Source organism: Tachypleus tridentatus, chromosome 6 (genome assembly GCF_004210375.1).
Source record: "Tachypleus tridentatus isolate NWPU-2018 chromosome 6, ASM421037v1, whole genome shotgun sequence".
Lineage (NCBI taxonomy): Eukaryota > Metazoa > Arthropoda > Merostomata > Xiphosura > Limulidae > Tachypleus > Tachypleus tridentatus.
Genome location: NC_134830.1, coordinates 158,408,123 through 158,427,283, shown reverse-complemented (window position 1 = coordinate 158,427,283; position 19,161 = coordinate 158,408,123). Strand labels below are relative to the sequence as shown.

The 19,161-nt window shown below is 35.1% G+C and overlaps 1 protein-coding gene across 1 annotated transcript; it reads right to left on the bottom strand.

The window, feature by feature from the left end:
- Positions 1-1,933: 1,933 nt before the first annotated feature.
- LOC143254242 (60S ribosome subunit biogenesis protein NIP7 homolog) lies at positions 1,934-17,296 on the bottom strand. Its single transcript, XM_076509085.1, has 5 exons — positions 17,132-17,296; positions 15,751-15,837; positions 15,166-15,304; positions 6,169-6,309; positions 1,934-2,183 (listed from the first exon to the last, which is right to left on the bottom strand). Exons 1-5 carry the CDS (start codon positions 17,185-17,187, stop codon positions 2,064-2,066), a joined length of 543 nt encoding a protein of 180 aa, XP_076365200.1. The 5' UTR covers positions 17,188-17,296; the 3' UTR covers positions 1,934-2,063.
- Positions 17,297-19,161: the final 1,865 nt, after the last annotated feature.

The window sequence follows — 19,161 nt, the reverse complement described above, 5'->3', positions numbered from 1 at the left end:
ACTTTTGTGGTCATTCTCAAGAACACAACTTAAAAAATGATTTTAAGTTAGTATACTTAAAATGAAACTACTAACTTCCAAAATGTTTAATTCCACGTGATACTTAAGGGAAAACAAGCTTATTCATTTAGGCCTAATTACAAACAGTTTGCTAAATTCGTAAAATGAAAGTGTACGTATATGACAGCATAAGATTGAAGTTACTTCCAGATTAAGAGTTGTATGATCTTTTTATAGAAAAGGGCAATAAAAGTATTAAAAACAAACAAAAAAACTATAAAAGTATTAGAGGAACAGTGTACTGTGGACGTCAACGCCAGCATTATATGCTTTTTAGTGGTGTGTGTGGAAATTAGACACGTGCATTCTTTATACTTTTACTGTAATGTAAACATATGAAGATATAATAATTTTGACTTTTTAAAGATATTCGGCGAAAAATTTATTGAATAATTGTGGTCAAATCCCCTACTGAATTAATATCTTACATAAATATTAAAATCACGTATAGCATACCAATGCTTTCACAACCATTTTATCAGTAGTGGTATATATATACATTGTGATTCGTAAGTCCCTACCCATATGTTGTGTCTAAACAACGTTATAATACTAATGATGAGTTGAAGGCAGCTGTTACCGCGGCATTTGGAACAATAACCCCTGCTATGTTGAGGAAAATGTCTCACAGAACATGGCATCGTATATTATGCAACGAGAATGAGGGACAGCACACAGATACACAAGATATATGGATGGGTATGGACTTATGGACCACCCTGTATATACAGACGAATAGGCCTACGAATTGAAATGCATCCACTGAGATACTGGAACAGTGTTCAGTTAAAATAACACAATTAAATCTTTTTTACTTATTATGGGTTTTTAAATTGAGACCTGAATTTTATATGAAATGTTAAACTTAAAATTTACATGCAGACCCGGGAATGTAGGCTAAGTATATTATGTGATAGTGGTAATTAGTCTGATTTTAGTAAAACTGAAAACAGACAACATGAATAGAATAAAACAATTACTGACTAGTGATTTTAGGTAACAGAACATTTGTTTTCCTCATATCTAGTCAATAGCTGTTTATTGTTAGCTTTGATTCAATTAAAAATAAGGCAAAATAGAATCAGAGGCCAAGTGAACATATGAAGGTAAAAGTAATAGGTTTTGTTAATTAACAAGAAAAGCCATCAAAATCATTGTTAATTATCGAATGGTTGCTTGTATGTTTAAAATATGGTAGTTCTTTGCTTTAAACTGTAATTTTAGCATTTAAGCTATACAATGACTAAATCGTTATGATAACGGAATTTCTAAAATTCTTTCCATCAATAAGAAGTTTTTCAGTTATCAGTATTTAAATGTTGCTGTTAATTGCTACACAACCTTGTTTTGCACTTACTTCCAGTAAAATCACACTTGCAAGTTGTTTACTAGTCTGACTGAAAACGAAATTGAAAATTACTGTAATAAATTATTAATTGATAAAAGATAAAAAGAAACCAACAAAAATCAATAAAAATTAAACAGAGAAGATAGTACTGCATTTTATATAACTTATATTCTGATGCTGGCTTGGGTATGTTAAACAATATAATCAAACTGGTAAAGGTTTTAACACATTCAGTTCACAAACTATAAGTCACTAATATTTAAATTTAACAGTTAGCTTGAGCACTATCACATTTCTGTTTGCTTATTACTAAAAACAAAGTTTCTGTGCCACTGATTTTTAATATATTTACACTGGGTAAATGGAGTACATGCACGTATCAGTGTGACGACAATATTATGCCTGAGTAAGGTGAACTCAGCATGTGGTTCTGAAGTACCTAGATAGCAGCAGCATCCCACACAAGAACGAGTAACAGGCACAAGAAATGCACATAACAAAAGAAGTGATACACATAATTCATGATCAGTATATACTGAAATTTTTATAATAAAAATGTAATACAAGCAAAAGTTGACAAAGTTTTATTTACAATTTTCTTGACCTAAAGTGTCGAGAATTTGTAAAGACAACTAAATTCTGACGCCCACACAGCTCAGGTCAGCATTTCTTCACTTCGAATGTACTCTCCTACATCGGACTGATGGAAGGCAACAATTGTCATTGGGTCGGCAGACCTACAGTCTTGGGTTGACTTAGCAGACACTCCAAAACCCTGTTAAGACAAGACCAATCTTACTAATACAAATTTAAATTACATAAAATGTAACTTCACTTTTACCTAAATATAAAAACTCTTAACTCCCAAATTGAAATGTGCAATATGAAATAAACTGCATTCTTATATGATTTTAATCAAAATCTGTCACAAAGCTCAAATTTCTTTTTAATAATCTTTAACTATAGGAAATTTAAATACCCAACACCATCCAAGACAGAATACACAACTACTGGTGTATGGTTTCAAGTGATTAAAATATCTCTATGTTTCAGAATCTCTCCACAGAGCTACACAAGGACTATCTATGTATAACTATATCTATCCCTAACTGTGAACAGATAGGCCAGAGAGGGAAAGGAAAAAATGAAAACCTAGATACAATGGTAATAAAATCCAGGAAAACTTTAAATTGACACATTTCAGGCTTAAACCCTTCCTCAGGTGATTCTCATTGTTGGAATTTCTGTATTACCCATTACTATCTTCTTTTAGATATAGCATTGTGCATATAAAAGGAGGGAAATAATAAGAACTTAAATTAACCCTCAAATCAGCCAGTAACGTTTAATTTCAAAGTTCAGGGCAAGGATGCCTCTGATCTATGAAAAGGATGACAAATGAAATAATTATCACTTTATGGTATCACGTTTGTACTGTCTGACTTACAGGGAAAGTCCACCTCAATAGGTGGCCAAAATACTTGTACACACTAATACCAGTTGGGTTTTTTTTCCTCCTATGTAAATGTGGTTTGGAGTAGTTCATGACGTATTCAACATTGGATTCTGGCTTCCCAAACTTTGCAGTTTTGTCTGATTTCAAAGAACTATTGCTTTCAATTTCAGCAACCAGTTATGGTCATAATATATATAATCAGAAACTGGCTGGTAAGCAAAGAACTTGAAAACACATTTTCCACCATAAATTAGGTTAACTAAGGATTTTATTTTTTTACATTAATAAAAATTTCTCTCACTTGCTGTCTGCCAATATGTCTTAAAGCCAGTCATCATCTTTTCTAAATATCAACAAACGCTCCTTTGCCTGCTCTGATCGATAATTAGCTTTTATCATATGAATTGTAACTAGGTTAAATGTGAATAAAACATTTCTGTATAAAATAATTACTAGATGATAAACTATGTCAACAGTCTATCCAATAAGGTTTATGGTCAACATACCAACCAGGTTTCTTTGTGTGTGTGTTATAAACATTATATGTAAAGCACTGATTCTAGTGTGTATGATGTAATGTATACATAGTTACTGACAGTACTGTGTATGATGTAATGTATACATAGTTACTGACAGTACTGTGTATGATGTAATGTATACATAGTTACTGACAGCACTGTGTATGATGTAATGTATACATAGTTACTGACAGTACTGTGTATGATGTAATGTACACATAGTTACTGACAGTACTGTGTATGATGTAATGTACACATAGTTACTGACAGTACTGTGTATGATGTAATGTACACATAGTTACTGACAGTACTGTGTATGATGTAATGTATACATAGTTACTGACAGTACTGTGTATGATGTAATGTACACATAGTTACCGACAGTACTGTGTATGATGTAATGTATACTGACAGCACTGTGCATGATGTAATGTATACATAGTTACTGACAGTACTGTGCATGATGTAATGTATACATAGTTACTGACAGTACTGTGCACGATGTAATGTATACATAGTTACATAGTTGACAGTACTGTGCACGATGTAATGTATACATAGTTACCGACAGTACTGTGCAATGATGTAATGTATACATAGTTACTGACAGCACTGTGCAACGATGTAATGTATACATAGTTACTGACAGCACTGTGTGCGATGTAATGTATACATAGTTACCGACAGTACTGTGTGCGATGTAATGTATACATAGTTACCGACAGCACTGTGCACGATGTAATGTATACATAGTTACCGACAGTACTGTGCACGATGTAATGTATACATAGTTACTGACAGCACAGTTACCGACAGACTGTGTATGATGTAATGTATATAGTTACTGACAGTACTGTAATGTAATGTATAATGTATACATAGTTACTGACAGCACTGTGTGTGATGCGATGTAACGTATACATAGTTACTGACAGCACTGTGTGCGATGTAATGTATACATAGTTACTGACAGTACTGTGTATGATGTAATGTATACATAGTTATTGACAGTACTGTGTATGATGTAATGTATACATAGTTACTGACAGTACTGTGTATGATGTAATGTATACATAGTTACTGACAGTACTGTGTACGATGTAATGTACACATAGTTACTGACAGTACTGTGAATGATTTATATATAGTTATTGACAGTACTGTGTATGATGTAATGTATACATAGTTACTGACAGTACTGTGTATGATGTAATGTACACATAGTTACTGACAGTACTGTGTATGATGTAATGTACACAGTTACTGACAGTACTGTGTATGATGTAATGTACACAGTTACTGACAGTACTGTGCACGATGTAATGTATACATAGTTACTGACAGTACTGTGCACGATGTAATGTATACATAGTTACTGACAGTACTGTGTGCGATGTAATGTATACATAGTTACTGACAGTACTGTGCACGATGTAATGTATACATAGTTACTGACAGTACTGTGCACGATGTAATGTATACATAGTTACTGACAGTACTGTGTATGATGTAATGTATACATAGTTACTGACAGTACTGTGTATGATGTAATGTACACATAGTTACTGACAGTACTGTGTATGATGTAATGTATACATAGTTACTGACAGTACTGTGTATGATGTAATGTATACATAGTTACTGACAGTACTGTGCACGATGTAATGTATACATAGTTACTGACAGTACTGTGAATGATTTATATATAGTTATTGACAGTACTGTGTGTGATGTAATGTATACATAGTTACTGACAGTACTGTGCACGATGTAATGTATACATAGTTACTGACAGTACTGTGCACGATGTAATGTATACATAGTTACTGACAGTACTGTGCACGATGTAATGTACACATAGTTACTGACAGTACTGTGTATGATGTAATGTATACATAGTTACTGACAGTACTGTGTATGATGTAATGTATACATAGTTACTGACAGTACTGTGAATGATTTATATATAGTTATTGACAGTACTGTGTATGATGTAATGTATACATAGTTACTGACAGTACTGTGTATGATGTAATGTATACATAGTTACTGACAGTACTGTGTATGATGTAATGTATACATAGTTACTGACAGCACTGTGTATGATGTAATGTATACATAGTTACTGACAGTACTGTGTATGATGTAATGTATACATAGTTACTGACAGTACTGTGTATGATGTAATGTATACATAGTTACTGACAGTACTGTGTATGATGTAATGTATACATAGTTACTGACAGTACTGTGTATGATGTAATGTATACATAGTTACTGACAGTGCTGTGTATGATGTAATGTATACATAGTTACTGACAGTGCTGTGTATGATGTAATGTATACATAGTTACTGACAGTGCTGTGTATGATGTAATGTACACATAGTTACTGACAGTACTGTGCACGATGTAATGTATACATAGTTACTGACAGTACTGTGCACGATGTAATGTATACATAGTTACTGACAGTACTGTGTATGATGTAATGTATACATAGTTACTGACAGTACTGTGTCACGATGTAATGTATACATAGTTACTGACAGTACTGTGTATGATGTAATGTATACATAGTTACTGACAGTACACCCATTTTCTAAAATTTACTCTTAGTACTTTTTTGAAGACATTAGTTTTAATTTTGGATCCAACCAGTGTTTCATCCAGTAAACATATACATTTTTAAAGCTAAGAATCATGTTTTAGTAAATGTTCCGTGTTATATAATGGAATAAAAAAATCATATAAACATGTTGGATATTGACAATATATATTACTCACCAGGGGAAGGTCATTCATAGAATAGACTACAACTCCTTGATACTGAGGTGTACTTTCAGTTATTCTACCTAAGCCAGATTTCATCACATGATTTCCATACAGAAACTGCTGTTCAGCATTTGGCTTTAGCCAAATCTTGTACTGTTAAGTGAATAAAAGGGCTAAATTAATAATTATTTACTAAAATTGTTCTCTGACACAGAGTTATTATATTTAAGATTCTACATTATATTTACATTCTATATACAATACAAGTACTTAAAACATATCTGGAGTTAATACATTATTATATTAAAATAATTTTGGAGGCTCACCACATCATTACCTTCCATATTTATCTTTCAGTCATGCTTTATTTTAATTCTGAATCTTGACAACAGCTCTGCAGTGTAGTTTCCTTTATAAAAGGCTCCATCACAGAGATGTCACTTCCAAAGCACACAATATTTTCTCTGCAAGGTTCCATAATCCATCTAAAGTATAAGGATGACAGTTTTGCAGCACCCATTTCAACAGTAAATTTGCACAGAAACCTATAGTTAACTTGACTGTTTTGTCTTTGTATGGAATAGCACAAATATCTGTTTTACTTGCATCAGTTGCATTTATAGTTCAATGGGTGAGATGACTAAAAGTCTTGGGGAATCCATACCATGTAGGCCTCATTTCTATACAAAGCCAGTATTTCTGCAAGGTAAAAAAGGGTTTGAAATACTGGTCTCATAGTAAGCAGAATTCACCTTGAGTAAATTATTCACTTTCTTAATCCCTAATTTGTCCATCACACAGTATTCAGAAATGATCATACTTAACTCAGAAAATGTTTGAAATATTTTCACTCAGTTACTGATTCAAAATGGTAAGAGCTGTTAGTTATCAAGATACACACAGATTTGCTAACTCTCACTATTATCCTGAGCTAGATACCATCCACAGTTTTCTGCAGTTGGCTATTCCTTTCTGGATATTTAATGGAAACAACCTTTGTTTCCTTTCCAGAAGATGATGCTTTGTTATTGTGTTGTCTACTGTTATCTAAGACAAGTGGATGGCTTTTAACACTGAGGAATTTGTGGATTTTCAACTGTTACAAGAGATTGCACTTTGCTTACCATGGCTGGAGTATGACATGCTGCAGGTTTCTTTCTAGATGGTCTTGATCCCCAAGTTGATCCATATTCTTTCTTTTCTAATGCTATTAAGTACAGGGAATACCAGTGCTAAAAACTCCTGATCTGAATGCATAATTTTTTTTTGTGCGTGCTAGGAAGGGGTTGCTCTATATCCTTTAAAAAAAAGTGAATTTTCTGTGGCACCATACTACCTAAGAAACATCCAACAATATCTAAATGTAGTTCTCATACACTGTTCCACTCCAAATTTATATCATCTGTAGCTGTTATGTTACTTGCTGTTTTGCATATTTAAAATGTTCAATAGAGCATACTCAACACTGTATACATGACTAAGTACATATTGAAGCTTAAAAACCATAGAAGTTAATCATTTTTACACAATGATGTAGATTTGTTTAATTAATAGCTCATTTCCAACTACAGATCTGCAATCCTGGAAAACACATTTTATCCATATTGTATTAAGGAAATACTAGAATCTGTTCTTCTTGACAAAAACAATATTCTTCATACATAACTAACAGTACATTATTGTCAATAAAAAAGAAACATAATATTGACTGATTCCCAAGCAGTCTCTTCTCTGGCAAAGATAAACCTTCAGTTTTTTAAACTTGTACAGAAAGATCTTAAATGAATGCAAGATACATAAATATACACATACATATATCAATGTAAACGTTAAGCTTGTCACACCAGTTATTTAATTCTATGCACTAACCCTTGTCATCAACTCCTTCGAATTTCATAAAGCTTAAAATTCTGAACATGTAAATAATATGAAATTCAGTTTTTTAATTTATTTTACTCAAAAGTATTTAAGCATATTCAATCATGTTCAATGAGGATGGCTAAATTTTCTCTAATCAAACATCTTTACAAGATTAGAAAATGCAAACTTCAGTCCAAGGAGTAACCTGGCAAAGGCTTACAGTTTACAAGTTCATGAGACGTAGCTCGGATACATCTAGTTCTCTTTACATCAGTCAGAAATTGTCTTAGATAACAATGACCTCATTTTAATGCAAATTTCTCCCAGAGTGGTGACAAGTGGTTTATTACATAAACAGCTCAGGTGTAATGCTTTTTACAGAGTAAGAATCATAAAAGAAAAAGGTAAATGGATTGTATAGGGTTACTTGACGTGGAAATAAGATTGAACAGTACTCAGCCTTTCTAAAAACTATTATTAAACACAACTGATTGTGCTAATAAGAGTAATATAAATTCCATTTCCCTCAAAACAGTGAGTAGGGAAGGGTGGGGGAGGTCAGCATCCATCTTCCAATCTTAAAGTACTTTTGTTAAAGAAGATAAATTTGACTTCCACTAAAAAAGGAAAACCAAGATAAGTGACCTAAAAGTTTGAAACCAATTAGGAATAAAACCAGAAAAAAATATTCTAAGTACTTGGATAGTATTATGCACTGAAAATATTAATAATTTTAACCTGAAATGTTTCACATTGTATTTATTTTAATAATTCAGAGTTTCTAAACAATTAAGCCTAATGTTATTTAAAAAATGTTGGTTGGTTCAGTGTTTTATGGCACAAAGCAGCTAGGCTATCTGTGCCAAATGTCCAGTAAAAAGTTAAAAGTAAATTTAGTAAAATTCATAAAAGGAAATTAAGGTAAAACAAAGTTTAAAAACACAAATAGCATAAAACCAATGTTTACATCTAGTCTACAACGTCAAGAGAACAACTACAGTAATTCAAGTTGTAAAGGACTTTTGTAGTGTAACTGTAATAATCATAACTCACTAACAGGTAAGTACAAAAACCACCATCAGTCACCGGAAGTTGGCCTTTCTAGTCCTGGTTCCGAGTTATAATATGTTATGGCCCTTTTCAAAATGGAAAGTAATAAAAAGGTTTTAAAAGACATGTAGCAAAATTATAATGATAACTCTACAGGATGACTAACGGGTAGTTCAAACAGCAGCATTAGTCAGCTGAAGTTGGCCTTTCCAGTCCTGGTTTCGAGTTATTTAATGTTACGGCTAGTTTCTAATATCAAATCGAACTAGATGAACTGTGATTTTTTAAAAGGGAGCCACATTAAAAAGGTGTAATGTATAAATTAAAAAACTTAAATGGCATTAAAAAGATTAATGGCCTTTAAAAAACTAAAAACATTGCCAAGGTGGACAGTGTCCCAATCACCAATAACACTGTCTAACGTTATGGACAAACCTTGGGACAGAACATGTTTAAAATGGTGCCGTCATTGAGAGTCATAATGATAACAAGACAGTAAAATGTGGCTTATTATGATCTGAGTGTTACACAAACTACACAATAGTGCATCGGTTCCAGATAAAAAAAAAATTATGAGTTAAAAACTGTGACCAATGTGTAGTCTAGTTAGAACAACTTCCTCTTTCCGATCCTCATGGAAGCAAGATGGCCAAAGTCCAATACAGGGTTTTATTTGGAAAAGCTTGTTTTCTCATTGCTTACTCCAAGTTGATTGCCAGCTAGCATGGAGCTGAGCCTTGAATACAGGACCATAGTCCATGTATGAAACAGACACAGCAGTGATAGTGCCAGAGCTGATAGGCTTAGCTGTAGTGTCGGCGAGCTCATTCCCACAAATACATACATGGCCCGATATCCAGAAAAACTGGATAGAAGTAGATGTTAAAGAGAAATGGGCCAGTTGATTTTGAATATCGGCAAGAACAGAGTGTGAACCAAGGTGAAGCGACTCCAGGGCCAGTAGAGAACTAAGTGAGTCAATGTAAATAGTGCAGTGTGAGTACTGCTTAGCTTCTATGTGATCTAGGGTTGGAGAAATGGCATACAGTTCAGCAGTGAACACAGAAGCTGTAGAGGGAATTCTATGCACAACCACAGAACCACAACAAACCATGGCAGAGCCCACACAGTCACATGATTTCGAACCATCTGTATAAATAGGAATGGAAGGATGGTTTGAAAGATGTTCAGCAAATAACAGACAGTATTTCCAATCAGGAGTGTCTGCTTTTCTCAGATGACTTAAAGATAGGTCACAATTGGGGACTATAAGAAGCCATGGTGGGATGGGCTGACCAGTGGATACAGCAGTATTATCCAAGTACAGACCCAATTCATCAAACTGTGCCTGCATCCGAAGGCCAAAAGAAGCAATGACAGACCATCTGTTCTGAAAAAGCATGGCCCACTGAGGAAGGAAAACACAACCCCAGGTGGGATGCTTTGGTAAGGAACAAAGTTTTGAAGCATATAATAAAGACAGCTGCAAACAGAAAGAAGGTTCAGGAGACTCTATGTATAAGCTCTGAACTGGTGAAGTGTGGAAAGTGCCAGTGCAGAGCCAAAGTTCTCGATGATGAATAGGGTCCAGCATCTTTAAGACCTATGGTCTGGCAGAACTATAGATCAGTGATCCATTGTCAAGTTTCGATCAAATAAGAGCATGATATATCTTTAGCATAGAACGTCGATCTGCTCCCCAAGTGGTGGAAGAGAGAACACAGAGGATGTTTAGTGCTCTTGTACATTTGACCTGTAGCTACTTGATGTGTAGTATAAAGGTCAGCTTACGGTCAAAGATAAGCCCCACGAACTTTGCCTCAGGGACCACAGGTAGCACAACTTCACCGATGTGGAATTCAGGATCAGGGCAAATACTCCGTTGGTGGCAAAAGTGCATGCAAACAGTTTTAGAGAGAGAGAAGTTAAAGCCGTTTGTTGTGGTTCACTTCAGTAAATGATTGAGGGCAGTCTGTAGTTGCCACTCAATATACCTCATGTTCGATGACTGACACAAGATGTGAAAGTCATTGACATAGAACTTGTTTGCAACAGTGAGAGGGAGTTGTTCAGTGATGGCATTATTTTTATACTGAAAAGTGTGACACTTAGAACACAGCCCTGAGGGACCCCAAGTTCCTGTAGAGAAGAACAGGAAAGTGTCGAACCCACACAAACTAGGAATCTCCTATCCATTAAAACATTTTTAATAAAAATGGGCAAATGGCCATGTAACCATACCTCCATGTTGTATCACAAGCCTTCTTAATGTCAAAGAACATTGATAGAAGATTTTGTCGTTATGAGAAAGGCTTCTCAGACTGACGTTTCAAGTCGAATCAGATGGTCCACGGTTGAGTGCTATCATTGGAACCCACACTGGGTGGGTGAGAGAAGGTTGTTTGATTCCAGGAACCAAACAAGATGAGTATTAACCATTCTCTTTAAGGTCTTACAGAAACAGCTCATCAAAGCAACTGGACAGTAGTTTGAAGGAATCTTGGGATCCTTCCCAGACTTAGAGAAAGATACGACAATAGCCTGGCACCAGGCATCAGGAAAAACATTCTCCTGCCAGATCTGGTTAAAAACAATCAGAAGAATAGCAAGATAAGCAGGAGATAGATAGTGCAGCATGTAATGGTGTACATCATCAGGTCCAACCAATGTACTGCCAGACCGATAAAGGGCCAGTTTGAATTCCACCAGTGTGAAGGGATGATTATAGTCATAGAGACAATCAGCTCAAAAGGAAAGAGGTGATTGCTCTGCCTTGAATCTTGATGACTAAGAAGGTGGAAGAAGAAGCAGAAATGCGAGATACCTGGCAAAAGCGTTCACCTAGAGTATTGGCGATGCTCCTGGTATCAGCTACTTCCTGGCCATCAGAGAACAAGATTGAGAAGGGACAGAATTATATTGACCATTGACCTTTCGAATCTTGTCCCACGTGACTTTGGAACTGGTGTTAGAAGATATGCTGGTTGTGAACTTAATCCAAGACTCCTTCTGGGTTTGATGTCTTACCCATCAGCATGTGCACGGGTCTGCTGGAAAGTGATGCGGTTCAAGTGTGTGGGATATCTGAGAAAGTATCCCAGGCTCGTTTTTGAGTCTTCCGTGCCACCTATAGACGTAGCAGGCAGGATTCCACCATGGGCAAGGATATAGTGGAAAACGTGTCAAGATTTTAGGAATACATTGAGCAGCTGCTTGTGTAATACAGTCTGTCACTGTTGCCACACAGTCACAGAATCAAGTTCTGAGAGAGCAGTGAAAGAGGGCCAGTTTGCCTGATCCAGCTTTCACCGGGGCATGCAGGTCAGGTGGCATTGACCACGGCCAGTCTCTCTCAAGATTATAGGAAAATGATCACTGCCTCCTGGATTATTGTCAACCCTCCATGAAAAATGGGAAAATAATGAAGGGAAGCAAACTGAGAGATTAATAGCAGTAAAGAACTGACAAGGTGAATGGAAATAAGCAGAAGAACCAGAAATGAAAATAGAAAGGTTGTAATCAGAGAGCATACGCTCTACAGTGCAACCCCAACTATCAATATCTTGGCACTTCCCCAGAGGGGATGGCATCCATTAAAGTCCCCCAGAATGAAAAAGGAAGAGGACAACTGTTCAATGAGAGCATCAAGGTCTGATTGTTCATATGTCTCTCCAGGTGACAGGTAGAGAGAACATACATTGATGGTATGACCCAAGGAAACACAGATGGCTACAGCCTCCAAGGGTTTGTCAAGTGGTAAAGACAGGGTGGGCACATGCTGACCAACCAACAGTGCCACCCTATCATGCACTCGTCCATCACACAGCCTGTCATTTCTGTATAAAGAAAACCACCAAAAGGTGACTGTATTGGCAGGTTTCAGAAATGGTTCCTGTAAGGAAAGACAAACAGGATGGTAGGAAGCAATCAGTGTTTTGATATCATCCAAATTAGAATGTAAACCTCAACAATTCCATTGTATCAGGTTGGTCATTTTTATTTATATGTAGGCAAATTGGGTGGAGAACCCTTCTGTTTATGACCACGACTTTTTTCCTTACTGACCTTATTTGAGGGAGGTTTATCAACTCTCCGTGGATCCTGCCCTGGGTCGATTGGGCAGGTCTTTGCTGTTGGAAGGGGATTCTAGAGACTGAGGATGTAAACGAATGATTGTTTTGCATCTTAGGGTGGGAGAAAAAGATGTATCTGAGGAAATGCGTGCAAGGGACAGAGATGGTTGTTGAAGTTGATTCATCAACATTTTTAACCATGAAGGTCAAAATACTTTTCATTTATTTTGAAAATGATTCTTTTGAAGGGCACAGAGAAATCCATCTGCACTCCCACTGTAGTAGTGGAATGAAGTGCAGCAGCATATGTCCGAGATGAAGTGATGGACAGCAACTTTCGAGCCTCAGGATATGTAATGTTATAAATCATTTTCAAATGCTGCACCTCTTTTTCTTCCAACCATTTAGGGCAAGAATGAAAGTAGGACGGGTAAGAGCCATTGCAATTGATGTAATGAGGGTCCAATACACACTCGTAGGCATCGTGGTCCTTGCCACTGCAACGAGCACACATCAAGGAACCACAACATGACGTCTTCGAGTGACTGAATCGTTGACACTAGAAATATCGGAGAGGGTTTGGAATGTATGGCCATACTCTGCAATTAAGATAACCTGCTTTGATGGTGACGTAAATGTGAGAATGAGGACATTGGTCAGCACCAGAATTCCATCCTTGCGAGTGGATATACACCTCACTGCAGGAACTCCTTGGATGGAGAAACAAGTGAGAATATCTGACTCTTGGATGTTCTTCTTTAAATCCCTCTCAACAATAACTCCATGTGATGAATTCAAAGTAGCATGAGGTGTAACCTCAATAGGTATGTCCACAATCATCTTTGAATGCAAGAGGAGTTCACTGTGTTGAGATGTGGATGTTTCCACCAATATGTCACCAAATCAAAGCTTCTTTACTAACTTTGGAGAGCCAGAAAGTCCCTCTAGTCCCCTCTGAATGAAAAAGGGAGACATTTGCTCTGAAGGTTTGTTTGAAAGTGAATGCAATATAAGAAAATGAGGTACAGCAGGTGGTACAGATGGTGAGGATTGCTGCTCAGAATCTTCAAGACGTGGTCTTTTACCTATAGACTGTTTTTTCATTCACTATTTTATTTAAATTTTTTGTAGGAGGATCCATAGGAAAAAAAGAAAATTTCAGTGCCAACTGATCCCACCCACCATGGAGCCCTATGAGGGATGCACTACAATGTCAAACAAGGACACTGCAGCAATCCCAGGGTTTCGTGAGCACTATACCCAAACACCAGCATCAGATATAATGTCCACAACACCTGTTGAGAAGATCCAACACTGCTACTCGGTTGAACCTAGCTCGAGTGGACCAGCCAAATGAGTCAAGGGGGGCCATCTCAAAGCTGCCTGTCTACAGGAATTCAAGGCCAAGGTGGTGTGTTAGGGTTGGACCCCTCAATCACCAGGATCCTCTCCTCCCCTTCATGGTTTCCACCCACGGCAAACACGTGGGTGGATGTTCAGATCCCAGAGGAGGTAAACTGAAAGAACAGAAGCTTCCCTGGAGGTCACCTCATCACATACAGGAATCCCAGAGGAGGTAAACTGAAAGACTTGACATGACACCTTTAAAACTAATATATACATAAAATGATGTTAACAAGTAAATCAAGTATACAGATAAAAACATCAAGACATATTTAAGAAATACCTCACACCCTTGTATATCATATCAAAAATGTTATGCATGTTTTGGGTTAATGGCAGATATGAAACACACAGCTGGACCGACATAAAAATTTAAATAATTTAATATGTAAAACATGGTTTAGTCAGATACATTTGGAGAATCTGAGACCACAGTTTTATTTTGATGTGAAGTATCGGTGTTTTAGTTTGACGTATAACTTTAGTTTATTTCACAGTACACTAATACCTGCATCTAGATATTGATTTTTCAATGTTACACAATAAATGTTTTTTTTTAAGAAACAAACAACAATTAAAATTAGTACTAGGTTATCACTGATTAAAAGATGTTTCAACTTACCTTTGCATATGGAGCCAAATAATCAAGGGCTGTAATGTGAAGTCTGAATTTTTTTGTTTTAGTAAATTTCCCGAAACACGTTCCAAAGCTCACAATATTTTCTCTTGCAACATTACACGCCAGCTTCATGATTGTTTCACTAATATTAATATAAAGAAAATCAACTTTCAACCACAGTTGTGATTTCTACTTTTTTTTTTCTTCTAAATATTAAAGCCCTGGTTAAAACACAAAATATGAAATAATTTCTATATTAATTTCAATTAAAAACCCAAATATTTGTATACTTGTAACTATAATCACCTTAAAATAAAATAAAGGTTGTGTAACATCAACTAAGATTAGCTTCTACTGTACAAATGTAATTATTAATACGAAATTCTTAGTTACAGTAAACAATGCACTAATGTTTATTGGGAGTAGAAACAAATAACATGTTACTTAACAAAGAATCACAATGATTTGGTCATATTTTAAATCATGTTTCATAACTTACCATAATAATGATGCAAAAAAGATTGCATATAGTTACTCTACGGTAAAAGTTTAATTTTTCATGCCAGTGTTCAAATGGAGTAATCTTACCTAACATAATATACTCTGTCTCTGTGAAGTCGAAAACAATACGTTCCATCTGGCCTGTCGATCAAAAGCTTGATATTTTCACCAATACTGTAAATAAATACTTGACAGTGAGAACAGTAGAACTAGGGGATACTAACATAAATTTTTGCAGGGTAGGAGTCATCTTCAGCAAAGACAGTTTTATTTTTCTCACAGGGTGGTTGGGTTTTGGAATGGGCTGCCTTTGGATGTTTTGTAGACAGTAAATTTAAGTGAGTTTAAAAGAATCCTTGATAAGTATATTAATGATAAAGGCTGTTGTTGTTTTTAAGAATAGTTTTGGTTATTTTAAAGGATGGCATAGCTTAATGTGGATGGCACTTCAAGGTTATGGAATCTATATTTAACACATTTGTGAATAATTTAAAACATTATATAAAATTAAAAAGACTTTAAGTGATCAGGATAAAACAATGAAAACAACAAACACAAATATCATTGAAAAAATCTCATTTAGAATGTATAATTAATGACCCTCTACAAATATGAGGGCTCTACCAATAACTTAATGCCTAAATCTTTAGATTGTTCCAATCCTGTAACTTCTAGTAATATTGTGATCACCACCAGTAGTTTTTTATACAAATATGGCTTCCACATTTCATTATGATAATCAAACTAATAACTTACTGCTCTTTAGTATGTGTACAGACAAACATTTTTCTGGTTTAATCAAGTTTAAGTTTTAACACTGAATGTTGTTTAAATTACAGTAAGTATATTTGTTTAATGTTCCAATGAACCTAACTTAGAACCATTACCAATACATATGGAAAAAATCATTTCTCGGCACAAATACTCTGAAATCTGATTGAATGCAAAATTCAGTTAGTTCCAAAGTTTTTATCAGACTACGAGACAGTTATGCACTCAAATAGTGAAATATGGAAGATATGACCTCATTTAGGTATTAGATTGAAACTTTAATTTAGTACAAATTCTACAATAATATAAAGTAAGCTGTAACTACGGTATTTTAATTTTCAGTTAACACAAGTCTAAGAACCATGGTTAATTTATGGTCTCCTAATCAAATTTCTGATAATAAAAATCAAGTTATAATCTTATTATAATATTGTACGGTAGGCTAAAGAATGGAAAATATTTCATAGTATGTCCCAGGCTTACAGAATTCATTTATAGATAGCAAGTACTATAGACACCGTGCTCAGTAAATTAACTTTATAAATATAAGAGACAATAGACACGATTTTTGCCTTTAGTCTGGATCATTATTTTTTCATTTTTATTATTACTATCAAGTGTAATATTATTAGTATTGTAACTTATGTAACGCTAACGCTACACAGTAACAGTAAACCAAATTTTAAATTAAACATACTATTTGAAAAGCTTCTCAAAAAAGATACGGGTTTCCTCTTCTGTTAATGGTCTCATTTTTTTATTTAAATTTATAATAGTAACGCCATTAAAATTAACAACAGTTTTTAAAGATCCACGCGCACTAATAACTAAACATGATTACTGCCCTCTACTTCGTTCTTTTCTCACGAAAAAGTTGTAAAAACTAAACTCTGTTATAATACATTATGATACTTATGTAGTTTATTATGTTTAGGAAGTTGTTCATAACTAAGTAATAGTTTTTGTATTTGTTCACAAAAAGTTGCTTGTACATGTGTATGTGTTGTGCAAACAACCCTTGAAGGGAAAAGATAAACCAAAATTTGAAGATATACCAAGTAACCATTAACAAAATCTAGACAAAAAAAAAAAAAAAGCTTTATCTTTTTAAATCTCTTAAGTTTAAAATGGTTTCTCTCATTTGAGTAAGTTCGGCATGGCAAGGTGAATAAAGTACTCGACTCATAATGTGACGAATCCCCGTCACACCAAACATGCTCGCCCTTTCAGCCGTGGGGGCATTATAATGTCATGGTCAATTCCACTATTCGTTGATAAAAGAGTAGCCCAAGAGTTGGCGGTGGGTGATGGCCAGCTGCCTTCCCTCTAGTCTTACACTGCTAAATTAGGGATTGCTAGCGTAGATAGCCCTCCTGTAGGTTTGCGCGAAATTCAAACCAAATTCATTTGAGTAATTTTATGATATATTTAATCGTAGATGTTTATTGTGCATATTATATTTTTATTTTTAAACTATTCTCAGTAGCTAGCTTTGTGTGTGCATTTTTAGAGTTCGGAAATATTGCTATATAACTAATTTGGTTAGAAAGTTACATAGACGAAGTTACTGTAATTACCTGTTGTGCTTTTCAAAAAGAAATAACAAGTAATTTCTACTCTTTTGAAATATTTCATATCATCTCTTACGTTAAAAATAATTGTATCTTAGTTCTTGACGTCATATACACGAGTTATGTAAAATATAGTTCAAGTTTAGTAGCAGACTATCGTCTTCTTTCTAAAACCTGTAAGTTTTTGAAAACATTTAATGGGTTATTATGCGTGTATATAACTTAAAAGTGTACAGAATAAATTTGAATTAACCACATTTTCAATTGTGTCGTAGTAAAGATTGTCTCTCAAATTAAGTAGATAATACTGTGAGGACTACTAATGGTCGTTTGGCTCTATGAAAGTTATCCCATGTGTTTAAATAAGTCAGGTCTTTATATGGCCGGAGAAACAGTTGTAGTCTACTCTGTATTCCAAACTTTAATAGTTCTGAGATTGTGACGTGTTGCTCCATCTTCTTCTAAACTAGAGTGTTTCAACTATAGTCCGAAGTTCCTTGATCACAAAGAGAAACAGTTATTCTAGAGAGAGAACGTGTACCCTGCAGAACTGAGACAGCATGGAATGAATGCAAAACTGGTTTTTTGTCACTAAACGTAATGACTACCCCCACCACTCCCCCCAAACTTTTATGCTTATATGTGCTGTAAGTACAGTGGGTCGAAATCCTAAGTATTCTCCAAACTCATCTAGTTATAAAATGGTGGAAGTTCCACTCATCTGAGAGGACTATGAGACCGCTATTATGCAAATATTTGTCAGTCAGCATATCGCGTCAATAAAAATTGTAGCTTTGTTTTCTGTCTTGTCAGTAGTAGATTCCTCCACGTAACTTTTCATTATTCCAGATTAAATGTATCGTTTCTGCAACTAATGACAAAACTTGTTGCAGACTTCCTAGAAGCTGTTGATCAACAGTTCGCTCTGTGCGTGAAGCAAAGTACATCTTCTGAGCGTGTTTTATTTTTCTTTCCGTAAATAGGTTTCCTTCGTTGATCTGTTGTTTTACTTAATATACAACCTCTGTTGAAACAACAAGACCAGGAGCAGTACAATGTACAAATTGAACAGCTTCTGACTGGTATATTACTCCAACAAGGTAAAATATGGAAATATCTCGGTCTTCGCGTTTCACGGGCATTACTCTCATTATTA